Source organism: Amblyomma maculatum, chromosome 2, assembly GCF_055883805.1.
Source record: "Amblyomma maculatum isolate TAMU_Amacu chromosome 2, ASM5588380v1, whole genome shotgun sequence".
Classification (NCBI taxonomy): domain Eukaryota; kingdom Metazoa; phylum Arthropoda; class Arachnida; order Ixodida; family Ixodidae; genus Amblyomma; species Amblyomma maculatum.
In genome coordinates this window covers 160,478,751-160,494,978 of record NC_139345.1, presented here as the reverse complement: position 1 = coordinate 160,494,978, position 16,228 = coordinate 160,478,751, and the positions used below count along the sequence as shown (strand labels likewise).

General features: G+C 42.0%; 1 protein-coding gene across 1 annotated transcript in view; it reads left to right on the top strand.

Annotated features, from left to right (window-relative positions):
- na (sodium leak channel non-selective protein na) overlaps positions 1-16,228 on the top strand; it is a 60,309-nt gene that overhangs the window by 30,193 nt on the left and 13,888 nt on the right. The window contains exons 22-30 of the mRNA XM_084595476.1: positions 304-435; positions 1,791-1,958; positions 3,375-3,479; positions 4,681-4,784; positions 8,938-9,058; positions 14,938-15,036; positions 15,174-15,374; positions 15,499-15,573; positions 16,071-16,190. Coding sequence (XP_084451602.1) covers positions 304-435; positions 1,791-1,958; positions 3,375-3,479; positions 4,681-4,784; positions 8,938-9,058; positions 14,938-15,036; positions 15,174-15,374; positions 15,499-15,573; positions 16,071-16,190 — 1,125 coding nt within the window. The remainder of the gene's footprint in view (positions 1-303; positions 436-1,790; positions 1,959-3,374; positions 3,480-4,680; positions 4,785-8,937; positions 9,059-14,937; positions 15,037-15,173; positions 15,375-15,498; positions 15,574-16,070; positions 16,191-16,228) is intronic.

Sequence of the window (16,228 nt, the reverse complement as noted above, 5' to 3'; positions counted from 1 at the left end):
CCCTAGTAATTGTGGGAAATAAACTGAAACTGTCATGCTTTCGTTTAAGATGTGCGCAGGTTATCACTTTGGCATTTGGATCTGCAATTGTTGGCAATTCATCAAATTTTATACCTTTGCCAAGACTATATTGGACTGTGATGGGCAAACTTCCTGGTACATTCACCTTCGTTACCCATACTTCTCGGCCTCCAGCTGTTTCTGGCTATCGCACTTTTGGAGCTGATAAATGAACAGTGAAGCCATTTATCTTCATACAACTGGTGAACATCTAATCGCTTTTCTTTTCTTTTTTTTTTACAGATTGCAGAATATGTTTTTGTAGTGGCAATGAGCATAGAACTGACTTTGAAGACACTTGCTGATGGATTGTTCTTCACGCCAAAGGCCCTCATCAAGGACATCGGAGGCATTGGAGATGTTTTCATTTTTATTGTAAGATATTTCTGCATCTGCCAGGATATAGATGTTTCCCAGAAAAACTGCAACCAAAAACGTTATATCAGATCTATTGCTTTTGTCCTACTTCATTGACAGGCAGTTAAGCTGATGGACTAGCATTAAATGGCAGCTGGAAGTGTGTGCTGCTTGTCGATACATTAGGTTACAAGTAGTTATTACTGACTACATATTTTGTGTTGCATACAGCATTCCTGGTGTATACCTTCTAAAGAAAAATTGAGGTAGGGGAGTGCTGTATTGCTTTTGATCTATTGTTATTTTGAAGCAACAGGTCCTTGCACCAGTGCTACTTTGTGCCAGCTCATATTTGCTTGGTTCAAACATTGGCGGCTGTTGTTAACATCATCCATTTAAATATTCTTCTCATTTCAAAAATATGCAGCACAACTGTATGTTAGTATCAAAAATTAATATCCCTTTGCTTGAAAGGCAGACTGATTCTTATTTTTATCTAACTATTTAATGGAACTGTGAAAGGTGATTAATGTTGGTAAACTTCTTAACTAAGAGATTGATGTCCAGGATTAAAGATTCTCTGTCATTTTTACTAAAACCAGAGTTTGGGTAAGCTAGAAAATTATTTATAAGTGATGCACATGCATATTCATTGAGAATTATGGCCAACATACCTGCTCAGGTGAACGCCTTGCTAGCAATGAGTGGTTCATTTAATTCGGGCTGCGTGAATTTATTGTGTATAGCAACTCCAGAGGCACACGCCATGAACACAATCTCGGGATGGTTTTCTCTTTTTTTGAACAATGAGGCTGCTACATTTTGAAAGGACAGCTTCAGGCATGAAGGATGGGGAGGAGTTCATGTTTCCGTCTAGTAATATGCAGCAAAATGGGCTGATGAGTAGTCCAGATGCTAGTTCTTTTTTTTTTTCTTTTTTATTTGCCAACAGCTTGGCAGGTAATAAAGAAAAGATGGAGTAATGTCGCTAAGATGTGTAAAGAGAGAATTGAGGACTTCATCTACCCTTCTTTTGCTATGCAGTTTTTTTATTTTCATTTAAAAAGAAAACTGTAATAGTATCCCAAATATATCAGTTCAGGAGATCTTCTGGTTTATATTCTTCTATTTAGTTTCTTTCAAATTAGCAGCAGGATGTAAAAAATACTCTATCTAGCTTTATGTGAATACTGCTAGTTTGCTTTAACTCTGGCATTATGTGTTTGTTTGCGACTGTACTGCTTATCATAAACCTTTGGATCACATTTCGTGGGACGTTTACATGCTGTGCAGTGCTCAGAAACATTTACACGGTAACTGGTGTCGTGGTGATGAGAATGACTTTCTCTCACCTCGTACATGACGTTGCGCAGGTGAGCCTAGTCTTCCTCTGCTGGATGCCCCAGCAGGTCCCGCCCCAGTCGGGCACACAGCTGCTGTTGCTGCTTCGCTGTGTGCGGCCGCTCAGGATCTTCAGCCTTGTGCCACACATGCGCAAGGTGGTCTGCGAGCTCTGCCGCGGGTTCAAGGAAATACTGCTGGTCAGTTGGTGGCAGAGGCCCCCGCCTGCCAATACCACCTCTTTTCAGTTAATTACGACCGCACGCAAGGCTTTTTGTCAGGGCATGTGACCATGCGTTGTCACTTGGACACGTAAAAGTACTGTGTAACATTGTCATCCATTATGTCTTGTTCTAGGTGGCGACAATGAATCTGTGCGCATATGCTAATGGAGTTGGGAGTAAAAGAGAAAGGACAGATGCATGCGTTTGGTGGTGCACATCAGTATGTGTGGGTGGAAGTAACAGCTTGACACGGCAGAGATTCTTGAAGGTGGAATTGAAGAGGGAGCTTAATTTAGGCGGCCTTTTAAGCAGGAATAAATGCCTGAATATCGGTAACACTTAATCAACTATTTAAATGTCTAAATTTGACTTCATGCGAGCACACCTGCAATAAGGCACAGCGTGGCAGTATAGATGATAAGGAATCGGTCGAGGAAAAAAGGAAACTTGTCACTGCTTGCTGGAATGTGTCCTTGTGGTGTGTGTACGTCGTAAAAACACAGACAGTGAAATACGACGACGCAGAAGCACGCCTGTATCCTCATCTTTTACTGTCTCTCTTTGTTGTGCTTCAAGAAGCTCAGAATGATCTCATGCCAGCGTGTCTAGTGATGGCCAACATATATTTGGTCTGAGATCACTTTCTTTGTTTACTGTTTGCAAGTGCTGCCTCCACTGAATAAGTAGGCAGGCAAGCAGACCTACAGTTAGGGCAGGAGATGTACGGACACTGTTGTTTGGCATACATTCCCTGGAATCGGCTGTGCTTAATAATCCTTGCCGCCTTTTTTCTAAGAACCATCAGCAAAACTACTGTTAAGAAATACAGTTTGGTGAACATCTCTTCCTAGTTTTATGAAGTTAGGGGTAGTAGTGCTGATCGCCGAAAACAAAATTTTAAGATATTCTCTTGCTGCTGCTCAACATTTTTGCTAGCACAGCGGGCACCTGTGTCTTAATGATTTTCATGCAGTGAGCTTAAAAAGAAAAGAAAAATCAAAATTAAGATGTAGAGAAGCTGCGAAACTACAGGAAGCTCACATTGTGAAGTGTGCTTAGAATGATGAGAATATGAAACTGCTGGTGAAGGCATTGGCTGCGATTTGTACATCTCATCAGTTGTGTAAAATAACTTTTGCCATTGATATGTTGGGCTCGTGATAAAGCATCTAGTGAGAACTTTACTTGTACCAGTAGGGAATTTCTAGCCCATTTCTATGTGAGGAGTTAAAACCAACCAAAATCTGCAGAAACCAAATGCTGCATGCTGGGAATTGGCTCAGCCATCTAAGTTAATTTATTATCTTTATGCCGAGTTGTGCATGTACTCTTTGACATGCCTGGCAGAAGAGAAGTAGTTCCACATTGGCTGAGGCAGCTCATTTCTTGCAGGTCTCGATTCTCTTGATTGTGCTCATGTTCGTCTTTGCGTGCTACGGTGTGCATCTGTTTGGAGGTCGACTGGCACGCTGCAATGATCCAGACATCAAAACTAGGGTAAGCCATCAATTACTGGCTGGTTTTACGCTACAGTAGCCTTTAATTGCTGTCGCAGAAAAGGGGACCAATATATAACGGGTAATATACAACACTGCAGTGAGTAAAATGTCACTCAGACTGAAAATAAATGCACATGTTGGGATGTCGTGACAGTGTGCATACTAAGCTACTTTTTGCTGAATGTTGTGCTCTTGCAAAGCTGGGACAAAAATATGTACGCAGAGCACTTTTGACATTGGACAAACATAGCACTGTCGGATGCTGGCATTCATATGCAGAAGAGTGTATGCAGGTAAAAAGAAAAAGCACAAAAATATTGATATGTATCACATTTAACTTGCTTGCCACAGTAAAGTGACTGGTGGTCATTGGGTTTGAACTTGCTCAGTGCTTGTGTGTTGGGTGGCAAACACTGTTGGAGCTTATGGAATCTTGTCAGATGTGCTAACAGGTGACACATAGGACCTCATTTGAATTAGGTTTAAATGAGACATTTATTGCCTGCTATTTATAGGTAGTAGCGTTGCCTAGAGAAGAGAACGATCAGATAGCAAGAGCATTACTGCTTCTTCTAGACACTGCTTATGTCATGTCATCATTGCATTTTCCTTGCTTTCTCCTCATTTTTGTTTGCACTTGCGACAGATGCGGTTACGTCTTTTTTCTTTTCTTGCTTAAGAGTCGGAGCTTTACTGTGTGTATTGTTTCTTTTTTTTAACTTTATTTCTCTTTGTCACTTTTATTTCGAAGCTAGTTTTATGGCACAAAATATAAAGTACCATGTTGTAGGCTTTGTGCTGTAATTAAAAAAGACAGCAGAATAATGCAAAATATCGTTATAAGCTTAATTCTACTAAATGCCTCAACTCTGTTGTGAGAAATTTGAGTAAAGCGTAAGGAGCGATTAACTTGTGCTTTTGATTGATGAAGTTCAGTATTCCTCTTGTGTTAGTTTGTGTTGCAAAAGTTATACAGCAACTAGAATTGCCTTGCCTCCGCGAGCATAGTACTACTTCTATTAGCTACAGCCCTTTATTGCAATACTAAGGCATCGCCACTTTACAGAGGAGATATAATTATGTGCAAATACCATAAATAAAAGTTTGTGTTACCAGGATATCTTACACATGTGCATGCTCATATAATAGTAATCGGCTCGTTGAGCCTACTTTATTTTGTGCACCCTAATCCTTTGCAGAGGGAGTGTGTTGGATTTTTCATGCGCAAGGTCTTTGTCACCAAAATGAAGCTCCAGCCAGCAGAAAATGACACCTACCCTGTAATCCTGGTGCCTCGTGTTTGGTACGTTTTTTTGATTTTGCGCATCAACACTTGTGTGCACAACTATGCCAAGCTTCAAAAGAGTAACTTTCATCCACTGTCAGGGTTCTCCTCACGATGGCAGCAGTGATTTCTCTTCAGTCACCTGCCCACCGTCGACAACTTTCATTATAAAATATGCCTACGCATATTTTGCTCTCTTGAATCCACTTGCTTCCTGAGCTGTTAGAATATGTTGCAATGCATATTGTTTTCGATAATTTTTTAGGGCCTGTGTTGGCAAACTTTTGAATAATTGGAACATGCTGGCAATGCGGCCGCTGCTTTCTTTCTTTACTTGCTTTCCTTCTGGTTTATGTTTCTGAAAAGGTGCGTTTTCCTTTTCATGCAATAATACCGCAGGTACAGCAGCTGCTTGTCTGGCGCTTTACGTTTCCAAAGTGTTCTGTTTTTCACCATGGTACGGTTCCCCTGAACATCCCACATTTGGACAAGGCCAATGTAAACCTCGTGCACTCTAGCACTAGCGGGGCATCGATAGATAGACAAAGGCAACAAAGCGATTTGGAGTCGTGCCATCTGCCGCAAGATGGACCCAAAAAGAAAAGCTGTGCAGCTATCTTTGCTGCTGTTGTTTTCTCACCCACCATCTCCACCTCTCAAAATTTTTCTGGGGAGAACCTTCTCCATTGTTGCAAATGTTTCATTGTCGGTAAGCTTTAAACCTGTGCTGATCAGGTGCTCTTTATTTTGTTGAGAGTGGTACCCATTTGTATACAAGATCATTTTTGCATACATGTATATCGTGAACACATCTGCTCATCGTGTTCAGGGTGTGTTTTGTTGTGTCTTTAAAACCATGCAGGTTTGTAAAACAAAGAGCTCCTGCTGCCAGTGCACGTTCGGAATTTTTCATGAGGCTTGCTGGTAATTCCAGTGTGCCATGCCTTATTTATTGTTCTGCTTCTCAAAGTGGTCTGTTTTGTTTAATCTTTCTATCTTTGAGGTTCTGTGAAATGACCGTCCTGTCATAGGTCGGTCAACATTGGTGTAGTATTTTATTTGCAACCAGCTTATACCATTTATATTACCATTTATATTTATATACCATTTATATTAACACCAGGCCATGAAGCCTAGTAAAATTTGACAAAAGGACGTTAGATGGATCAATTGTACCTGTCAGTATTTAGTCTTGTATGAGTACCGTACCATACATTGCTTAAAAGTATCAATGCATTGTGATGAAGTTAACATTCATCACATAAAAAAAGAAAGGACAGAAATAGTTTCATATAAAATTAAGCTTTTATTTGTAAAGGAGGTCTAAAAAAAGAAAGAAAAGATGTGACGTAGGAAGAAATACAGGTGTGAAGTATAATTACATACACAATATTATTTGCCTTCTTGCTTGTGTGTATACAAAAGCTCACAAAAGGAAGCGTGCACTATTTAGGTTATATATAGGTTTTGTATTTTGGATTTAATTTTAACCTAATGCGGCAAAAGTTTTGGTGAATACCATCATGGCTCATGGTGGACACGCTGCATAGAAAATGACTCGGTGAATGAAGTAAGTAAACAGAGCTGTGTAAAGTTCAGGAGCTTGAATTTAATTTTTATGGTAGTAAAGTGGATGAAATGCGCAAAAAGTGCTCATAATATTGAGAGCAGTTCTCAGCCATTGTCACTGAGGGTTCTCAGAAATGATATGACATGTTTGAAGTAGATATATAATAACAAAGGATGCAGATACAGCAAGACCAATGCAGTACTGAACGAAAAGTAAGTCTTGTTGTCAAATTGGTCAGATATAAGTGCGATAAACAAATGGTAAGGTGAACTTGTCAAAAAAGAAAATTCTCTGCCGTTGTATTGTTGTTTTTTTTTGTTTTTTGTTTTTTTTATGTTCGCAGCAGTTTGCATTAACTCTAGCGACAGGCCTGAAAGCAAGGCACATAGTGGTGATCTACTGTGGTGTACTATGGAGTGCATATTTGAATGTGGCATTCCTCTGATTCTGCCTTATTCTGGAGCCCGTGAAACCTGAACACTGGCAAACTGAAACATCCCTTCCTCCTCCTTCACTGTGGTCCTCCCTCTACCTTCAGGGCTAATCCGAGAAACTTCAACTTCGACAACCTAGGCAGCGCTCTGCTCACCTTATTTGAGGTGCTCTCCTTAGAAGGCTATACCGATGTCAGAGACATTATTATCGAGCAAGTGAGCCGTGTGAGTTGACTGCACAGTGGATGCTGCAAGGCATGCTTCTTGCGGGGACCATGCACCGTGCTGTGCACTCCGCCAGCCGGCCAAACTAAACCGCTCTCACTAAACCGACCGCAACGCAAGCTGGCAAAAGCAACTGCAGCTGCGTAACATATATGACACCGAGTGAACCTTTTAACTGCTTTTAACATTGGCCTGGCACATTTAAATGTGTGACAAAGCCACTGAACCCTCCACTGCTTACTTGCAGTGCTGGGAGAAATGTCTTACTAGAACTCAGGCGACAAAGCCTAGCATTAAGCCTAACATTAAAGGTGTGCTTGTGTGAAATTGGTTTTTGCACTCTCAGAGGCATGGTGTTGGTAGTTTCACTGAAGGCTATGTTTCAGCCACTGTAATTGCATCAGCCAGAACAACAAGTTCGCTGAGGTACCTGTTGCCCAGGAGGTGGACAGATGAGTTGGGTGAAATTGCTATGAAGTTCTTTGTTTGGGAAGGCATTGCTGCCTTAGCTAACTGAGGTGGCATCTTTGAATCCGTGCCATTATCTATCTAGCGATAAGTGGGGCACATTTTGCTCGGAACGTTGTTTGTCATGTATTTGGCTTTCGTTACAAACTGCAGTTGCTTGTATCCAGTCTGCAGAGGTGCCCATGATTACTCGCAATCAGAAGCAAGAGAGAGAGAGAGAGATCTGTGCACCGCTAAATGTTGACTAAACGGGACCACCTAGGACTAACTGCACTTTCTGCAGGTCTAGACCAGTGCCTGTATCTTCACGCTCTGCAAACTAACGTCTTTCCAGATTGTGTTTGGTTAGTGTGACATTCCACTTAGCTAGAACATAGTGTGTGCTGCATAGATTGCTTGGAACAGATTTGTGCAAGTAGTGACGTTTCAGTGCGTTAAATCCAGTGTGCTTAAGTGCTTGCCATCGATTCAGCACAAGCCAGCTTTTGCTCTGCATCATGTAAATCATTCTTGTGTTTACATCTGGTGTTGGTTTTTAAGTGCGTAATTAAAAAATAAGAAACGAGTAAATACAGTGGCTTTGGAAAATGTGTGGTGAATTTGTAGTTTTCGAGTTTATACTAGGATGTGCTAGGAGAATTAACATACTGGGAGCATTTCACGTTGCATAATGGCAATGTGGTCTGCACAGAGCCTTTTGTAGCAGCTATAAAAAAAATCTTACTACTCTTGCTCAGACTTTTACTTGGGAACATTATTCTAGCAAAACAAAGTGCACTAACAGTCACTCATGCTTTTCACATGAAGTGCCACAAAAACTGTATATCCACTCCGATGAGTTGATGCCAAACCAATAGATGTTGTAATTTGGAGACATCTCAGCATCTTCGAAGTTCTTTAGAGTGGCAAACTGTTGTGGAACCATCGCACAAGACTTGTTCTGGAGATCTAACAAAGGAAAATCTGAAAAACATTTAACCTCAAAGCGAGCCACTTAAGCATTTGTAGAGTAGTGTGTTTTCATGTGCAGTTTGAGGCTGCATTGTGTTGCTGGCAATACAGATGGAATGCAGTGTTGCCCTGCTGATCGCAATTCAACTTTTGAAAGTGCATATAAGTGCACATGTGAGCTACGTGGGTGGTGAGCACATGCACAGGGTAAGTAGTGGTATAGACATCCTGTGCATATGCCTATCACCCACAGTTTGCACGTACGTCGCATATGTGTTAACTTGATAGTGCTGCATTTAACTGCGTGACCAGTTATGAGAGGACCAGCCAGTAGTGGCACAGCTAGGAAGCATGGTGCTGTCACTGTAGTGCATTGCACCTCTTTGTTCATGATGCTTTCTAGATGGGGAGAGAGAAGTAGAATGCTTTCCTCTTCCTCTCTCTCTGCCTTGCGCGTGCCTCACTGTGCTTCTTTGTCTCTCTCTCTCCCCAAACCCTGGCTACTCTGTTGGTCTCTCCCCAGGGCAAACCCTCGCAGGTTCAACTTTGACAGTATTGGCAATGCTATGCTCGCACTCTTTGAGGTGCTCTCTTTCAAGGGCTGGCTAGACATTCGAGATGTTCTCCTACACAGACTGGGGCCAGTAAGTGTCTCTCTAACAGGAAACACTGGTGTCCTCTCTTGTGTCACGTTAACCTCATCTCATTTTCCTCTGTTTCACACTGCACGTTGCTTGGCGCCAATGGCGCTGCATGTGTGGCCTTTATTAGCTGAGGTAAATGTTTACTTCAGATGCATGCAGCTCTCTTGCCATCTGTCAGTCATGTTGGGAAATTAATATACACCCATTTTCAAAAATATGCAGGTCTACATGCTTGATTACTGAGCTGTTGTAATGAGCTCCTGTTACAAACCGGGGGCTCCTAAACTTTGAAAGAGCGAAAACGACAGTTCCCACAGTTTAGAGATATTTAGTGTGCTGGTGATGTCCGGTGCAGGTAAAACCACGGTCGCCTCGTATGCAAGGCGACCGTGGTTAGAGTCCTAGTGCCATGCCAGTCTCTACTGGATAAAAAAAAAAAAAAAAATGCTTGTTTTGATGGAATGGCATAATCAGGCCCAGGGTTGTGGCCTGATCCTGATGACCACAACCAACAATACTCTCACTCACCCAAACTGTATTTGGCCACCCTGGGTCCGTATTCCAATTTTCTTGACTTCAAGTCGTATGATTGGTGAAACGCCAGAACAGAAGTGTCTACCACTTCTGATTCCGGCGTTTCCACCTATGAGATGACTCGAGGTCAGGGAGGTAGCGACACTTTCGATAACGACACAAGCTCGGAATAAGGACCCTTGTGTAGTACTTGACCGCCACCTCCTTGTACAGTCGAACCCGGATATATCAAACTCGAAGGGGATCGCGAAATAGTTCAATATATCGATAATTCGATATACAAAAATCGGCTTGTGACGGCACTTACGTTGCCAAAAAACGGTACCGTATTTGTCGCATAAGCAACCCACTCGCATAATAAACCCACCCTGCACTTTTGCACGGAGAATTTGAAAAAAAAAGAAAAAGCGTTAAGGCCAGCTCGCTCACATGCAAGCGATTGAGCGATCTCAGGGACGGGCGGCAGCGACAGAGCGAAAAATTTCAAACTCCCTCTCGCTGCTCGAGCCACCGCGGCAGCTCTAAACTAGGTTTCTGTGTTGCCGCGGCAGAAATCGCGAGCGTTTTCACTTGCATGTCGATGGCGCGCGTCACTTCATTTCGGTCGTCTCATCCCCAGCTCATTTCTTGGCAGTGTGCCAAAATGCGCAGTGATAACGGGCGCGTTTATCTTGATAGCTCCTGCGGTGGCGGGGAGCGAACTTGGCAGAGTGCCCGTGATGGCTTGATTGCACGTACAAGCCTGGTTCGATTTATCACGCCGCGCTTGGGGCGGGCGTCATGATCGCAGCAGCCGACCGCCTGCTTTCGTTGACTCATACATGCAAGGATAACGACTCCCGCAAAAAAAAAAAAAAAAAAACACCGCTTCTTAACGTCCGAACAGCACAACAATAAGAAAGGATGACTCGCAAAAAAAAATAAATACATAAAACAAAGAGCTGCCGCTTTTTAACGTCCGCAGGCACCATAGCACCTCAGTCGCTGCGCGCGCAGAGAGTTCGCAACACACACTAGAGAAAGCGTCGACGCCTGTCTGAAAACGGGCTGAGCTGGCTTGGCGCATGCATAGCGCGTGCTGTAGGAGAGAGCTTGGCAAAAGGATGGGCACACCCACGCACACGGCTTGCAAACGTCATGTGTTGGCGCGCGGAAAACGATAACTGCAGATGCGCGCGCCTTTGGGGAATGGGCGCGGCGCTGCCCAGACCAGCCGTCGCCGAACTATCCCCTCTCATTCCTTTCGCGCGTGGCTTGAAAACGGCACGCGGTAAACGGCACGCGGTAAATGGCCAAGGGTGATGCGATCGTCTTTGGGGAAGGCACACTTTCCAGTGCGTGGTGCGGAGTTCGATATATCGAACGACAGGTGAAATTAAGTTCGATATATGACGCGGCTTTCCTATACTTTTACATGGGATTTTCAAGGGGATATTCCGTGAGTTCGATATAACCAAAATTCGATATATCCGGGTTCGACTATGAATACACTGGTTAACCCTTGTTCCTTGGTACCGAGCGGCTGAGCAACTGATCAAGAGGATGGTCGAACCTTTGAATCGGTGTGGGGTGCTTAGTGTCTTTGGCTTCACAAAGGCCGCCATCGGTATTGGTACCTGGCTTTGTTCGAGGCTAGAACGTTACCAAGTGAGGCTAGTCTAGCAGTGTTACTTGAGGAAGTAGCGAGTACTAAATGGGATGTCGTAGGCCTTAGTGAGGTTCGGAGAACAACTGAAACATGTGCAGTGATAAAGAGCTGATGCATACAATGCTAATATGGTTCAGCAGAAAAACGAGGACTTGGTGTGAAATTCCTGATCAGTAAAAATATTGCTGGCAGCATAGAGCAATTTGATAGCATTAACAAGAGTAGGGGGAGGTATTATAGTTAAGCTTAATAAAAGGTACAAATTGAATGTAGTACATGCCTAAGCACCTACATAAAGCCACTGTGTACAGATAACTCAAAGTTGGTATGAAGATTTGTAATCAGTAATGAGTAATGTAACAACGCTGTACATACACTGTAGTACTGATGCATGCAGGATTTCAGTTTGAGGTAGGAAAGAAGTACATAGGAGACCATGCATTTGGTGACTATGGCGTAGGTGTTAGGAATGGCAGGGGGAGTTATTAGCAGAGTTCGCAGAGAGAAATAATTAGGGATCATAAATATGTTTTCATGCAAATGGGAGAACTGGAAGTGGATGCAGAAGGGCCAGAATGGCAAGACTAAAAATGTCATGCGCAAAATGGCATGTGCAGGTGTGTGGCAAGGGGCGATGAAGTTTCCATAGGATGGTAAGGTATCAAATCAGACTGTCTTTGAATAGGGAACAGAAGTGACTAGTAAGAGAGCAGCTCACCAACTAGATAGGTTTAGAAGAGAAGGTACAGGAATTCATGATCTTGCTGTAAAACACATACTCGACCTTAGCGAAGACGACGATCTTAGAGTTCAAGCGAAAAATTATCATTTTATAGATATCATTAGTGAGAGTACTGTAAATGTAAGCAGCATACGGTAGTTAAACAGGAGACCAGTAAGCTCTCCTGGGAGTTAAAAGTCTCATTAGGAAATGCCAAAGAATGAAAGCAGACGGAATTGAGCTGGCACAGCTATCAAAATTTTATAAGTAGGTGTAAGGGAACAGACGTGAGGAAGTATAGCATGTAAAGATTCAAGCATACCTTAAAAAAATGTAGATAGCCTAAAGCAGTCAAGAGGAAACGAGGTCTAGGCAGAAATCAGATGCATGCGCTAAGAGACAAGGAGAGCAATGTCAATTGCAGTACGAGGAAGATAGTTTAATTAGCTGAGGAGCTCTGTGCAGGTCTATAGACCAAAACATTGTTAACAAAGGGGGCACTTGCAGACGCTACAGCAGACTTAGGGTAAAAAGTAGGCTTGGCACCCATGTTTTTAAGTTATGTTTTTGATTTCACAGGGTGCCTATGATGTCATCCTTTGGTAGACAACAATGATAAACATCCTAGAACAGATTATGAAAGTATGAAACATTATTTCAAAGGTGAAGTATTTTTAAAACTCCACAAAACATACGAGGGCATGACTCGGAGTGCAACTCTTAAAAATACACATAAGCAAAACTTACCGTAATATTTTTCTCGTTTTGCACAGCACCAGTGGAGGTAGCCATCATTAAATATTACTGAGCGCTTTGAAGAAACACGTATGTAAAAGGCATGCTATCTATTATCTATCTATCTATCTGTTGGATGCAATCTATTTTTAAAACATCAATATAAATGTGTTGTGAAGCCAGACATACTGCTGAAAGGCTTACTGTCCGTAGGGGGTTTCTTCAAATCATGCAAGCTTTTCTTGTAACCCGACATTTACTGTCGTCTTCACTAGATTTGCTGTCTAATAGTACTGTCATTTAAACTATTCAGCCTAAACAAAACTCCGTTCAAAAAGTTCTCCTTAAACGTCAAAGGCAAAGGAATGAAAGAGAATGGTGCACTGTAGCAGACGACGGCAGTGCAAACGGCTGCTAGCGTGATGTGTGTGCAAACAAGCATTTCGGTCATCTGCTGCATGCAGTTCTTTTATTGTGCTGTTGCAAGGGCTGTCTTGAGCATAAACATTTGTATTGTGTAAGCAGCAGTATTTAAGAGGGAATATGTGGCCAGCATAGCAGCATATGGATTACGCAAGGAGTTTGCGTGATTGCGAGAAGTGTCCAGTGGATAATGAGCCTTTTGGGGAGAAGGTGGGGATATCATGCTTCAAAACACACGTTTGTTGCATTTTAAAGGTAGATCGCTTCATAATGATGTAGCATACTTTGCCACATTTTCCTCCAAAGCACTTGCCAACTTTTACCCAGCAGCCACCGTTACTGATGCTCTCCGAAACTGAAAGATTAGTTTGATAAGTTTTTGTTATATGTGTTTTTATGGGTCGCACTCCTGACTCGTACCCTCATATATTTCACGATGTTTTAAATGTATGCTGCCTTTGCAGTAAGATTTCATACTTTCTCAATCTGCTATGAGGTATGACATCATAGATGCACTGTGAAATCAGAAAACAACTTTGAAACCTTTGGATTCTATTTGTTCCCTTAAGTGCTAAGCCTTCTTTTCGCCCCCAGTTGACCCGGCCTGGCGACAGCAGCACCACTGCATATTGCTTACATCACAGATTGACGTTGGTCTATATACTAGCTGAAGCAGTCTGGTTGATAATGAGAGATTGAATAGTGCATAGAAATCGAACATTCCCCCAGTAACAAAAAAGGAAGTAAATAAAGCCTTACAGGCAATGCAAAGCGAGGAAGTAACCGTTGAAGAACAGGTAACTAAAATATGTTGAAGGAGGGGATGTGAGATATTGTGCTCGAAAAACTGCCCACCCTGTATATGCAATGCCTCACAACCAGTTCTTTGAATTACATGCTCATTTTGTGTATTGCTATTAAATATATGGCTGGTCTGTGCTTGCTAACCTAATTAGCTCATTGCTATTGCATGACTGTGAAATTTGTATTGTCCCAGATACGAGCAACTACTAGTGCGTTGCAGTAGCATGCAAACACTAGCCAAGCAAACAATAGGCTTCATCCTGGCATGAATATGTCATTGAAATTTTCATGTCATCTCTGATGCAGATTCACAGGACAATGCATCTAGGTAACAGTGATTAGTTATTGTTTTCTCAGCTGTGCAGATAATAGCCTCTGGTTTTTTACAAGTAGCTCTGTGTTTTGACTTTATTGGCTGCTCAGAAAACACAGCTGATAGATTTGCAAGTGTAGTGAACATTAGTTATGATAATAGTGGCAGTGGTAAGCACATATGGAGTGTCAATTTGCAGTAACTAGTCTTGCGAGTAGTATTATGTAATGTACTTGTGTTTAATCATTTTTGAAAATGCCCTGCTAGTTGAAGTAGACATTGGCACCTGTGCATCCACGCTTGTGTTCTGAGGTAATTTAATATTTATATCTCTGGGTTTATTTTTCTGGTCAGATAGTGATTAAAATGAATGGCAAAAAAATAAAGGTGTTAAATTTCGTAAAGTTTTTGTAAATGATAGTGACAAAAGAAAATAAAGGTAGGCAATGATGGCAGCATGTGAGGAGTAAATGAAGATTGTTTCAGGTTACTGCAAAAAAATACTGCTTTAACCTTATGATGCAATGCTGTATTTACACATGTTATCAGTATGTTAGATTATAAATTAAATTAATGAACTTCATGACACATTTCACGAGGGTGATCAGTGTATATTTTTCGCGATTAAAAGGATGGTACTAACCGGGTTTGGAAAAATAGATTAAAATGAGACAAAATGAAAATGTTTATTTCCCTTTCAGGTTCATGCCATCTACATTCACATCTTTGTATTCCTTGGCTGTATGATTGGGCTGACACTGTTTGTCGGCGTTGTGATTGCAAACTACAGTGAGAACAAGGTGTGGAGCATTTACTCATGTGCCTTCCCGAGGCTCTTTTTTATTGGCTCACAAATTTAGTTAGGCCATCTCTTAAACCTGTGCGCATCTTCTTCTCCTGAATCCCTGTGGTTTGTGCTGCTTATGATGACACACAGGGGACAGCACTGCTGACAGTCGACCAGCGCCGGTGGTGCGACCTCAAGAAACGACTCAAGATTGCGCAGCCACTTCACCTGCCACCACGGCCGGACCATCACAAGCTGCGTGCTTTCATGTACGACATCACCCAGAACCTGCTTTTTAAGAGGGCCATCGCCATGCTTGTCATGGCCAACAGCAGCCTGCTATGTGTCAGCGTGAGTAACCTCGCGTATTTTACACCTGTTCAGGTTGTTTGAAAGTAAAAGAAAAGATGGCACAGTCTTATAATAATGCGTTCTTTCTTTGTCATGTTGAGCTAATATCTTGTACTGCTTGCAGTGGAAATCGGATGAACCTCATACGATCCCGCTTGCGACAGTTTCTGCCGGTTTCACAATATTATTTACTGTTGAGGTAAGCGCTATCTTTTCATCTACCTCTTCTACCAAGGCAGTGAATACCTAACAGCCTGCAAAGGTATGCAGCAATAGATGCTGCCATTTCAGTTGAGTATTGTCATAGCCTGTGTATTTATATAGAAATAAAGCCGTGTGAACAACAGAATAAAATAGATCAGGAGGCCCAAGATTCACCTATATCAAAGTAGAATTTGTTGCAGCTGCAAGAAAATTTAAAGCTTTAATAATTGCAACAGTTGCAAAAAAACAAAAAATGGGACCTAAACAGCCGGAGACATGCAGAGATGAGAAAGTGAGCAGTGATGAATCTGCTTAAAGTTTATTTTAAAAAATAATGCACATTCATTTTTAAGCGCTGCAAGAAGTTTGGTGGTGATGCTCTTTAAACATGAGAATAGTTCTTGTTGTACAGTAAACTTAGTGGCCATAATGAACGCATAGCATTGAGAAAAAAAATCTGGCATTAATGGCAAGCTTTGATTGAAATTGCAGGTTACTATGAAGAACATTGCTTTCACACCCAGGGGATACTGGCAAAGCAGGAGAAATCGATATGATCTGTTCGTCACATTTCTCGGCGTTATCTGGGTGATAATGCACTTTATGATGATGGTAAGCAAGCACCGTATATCTCATGTTAGAGATGCCCG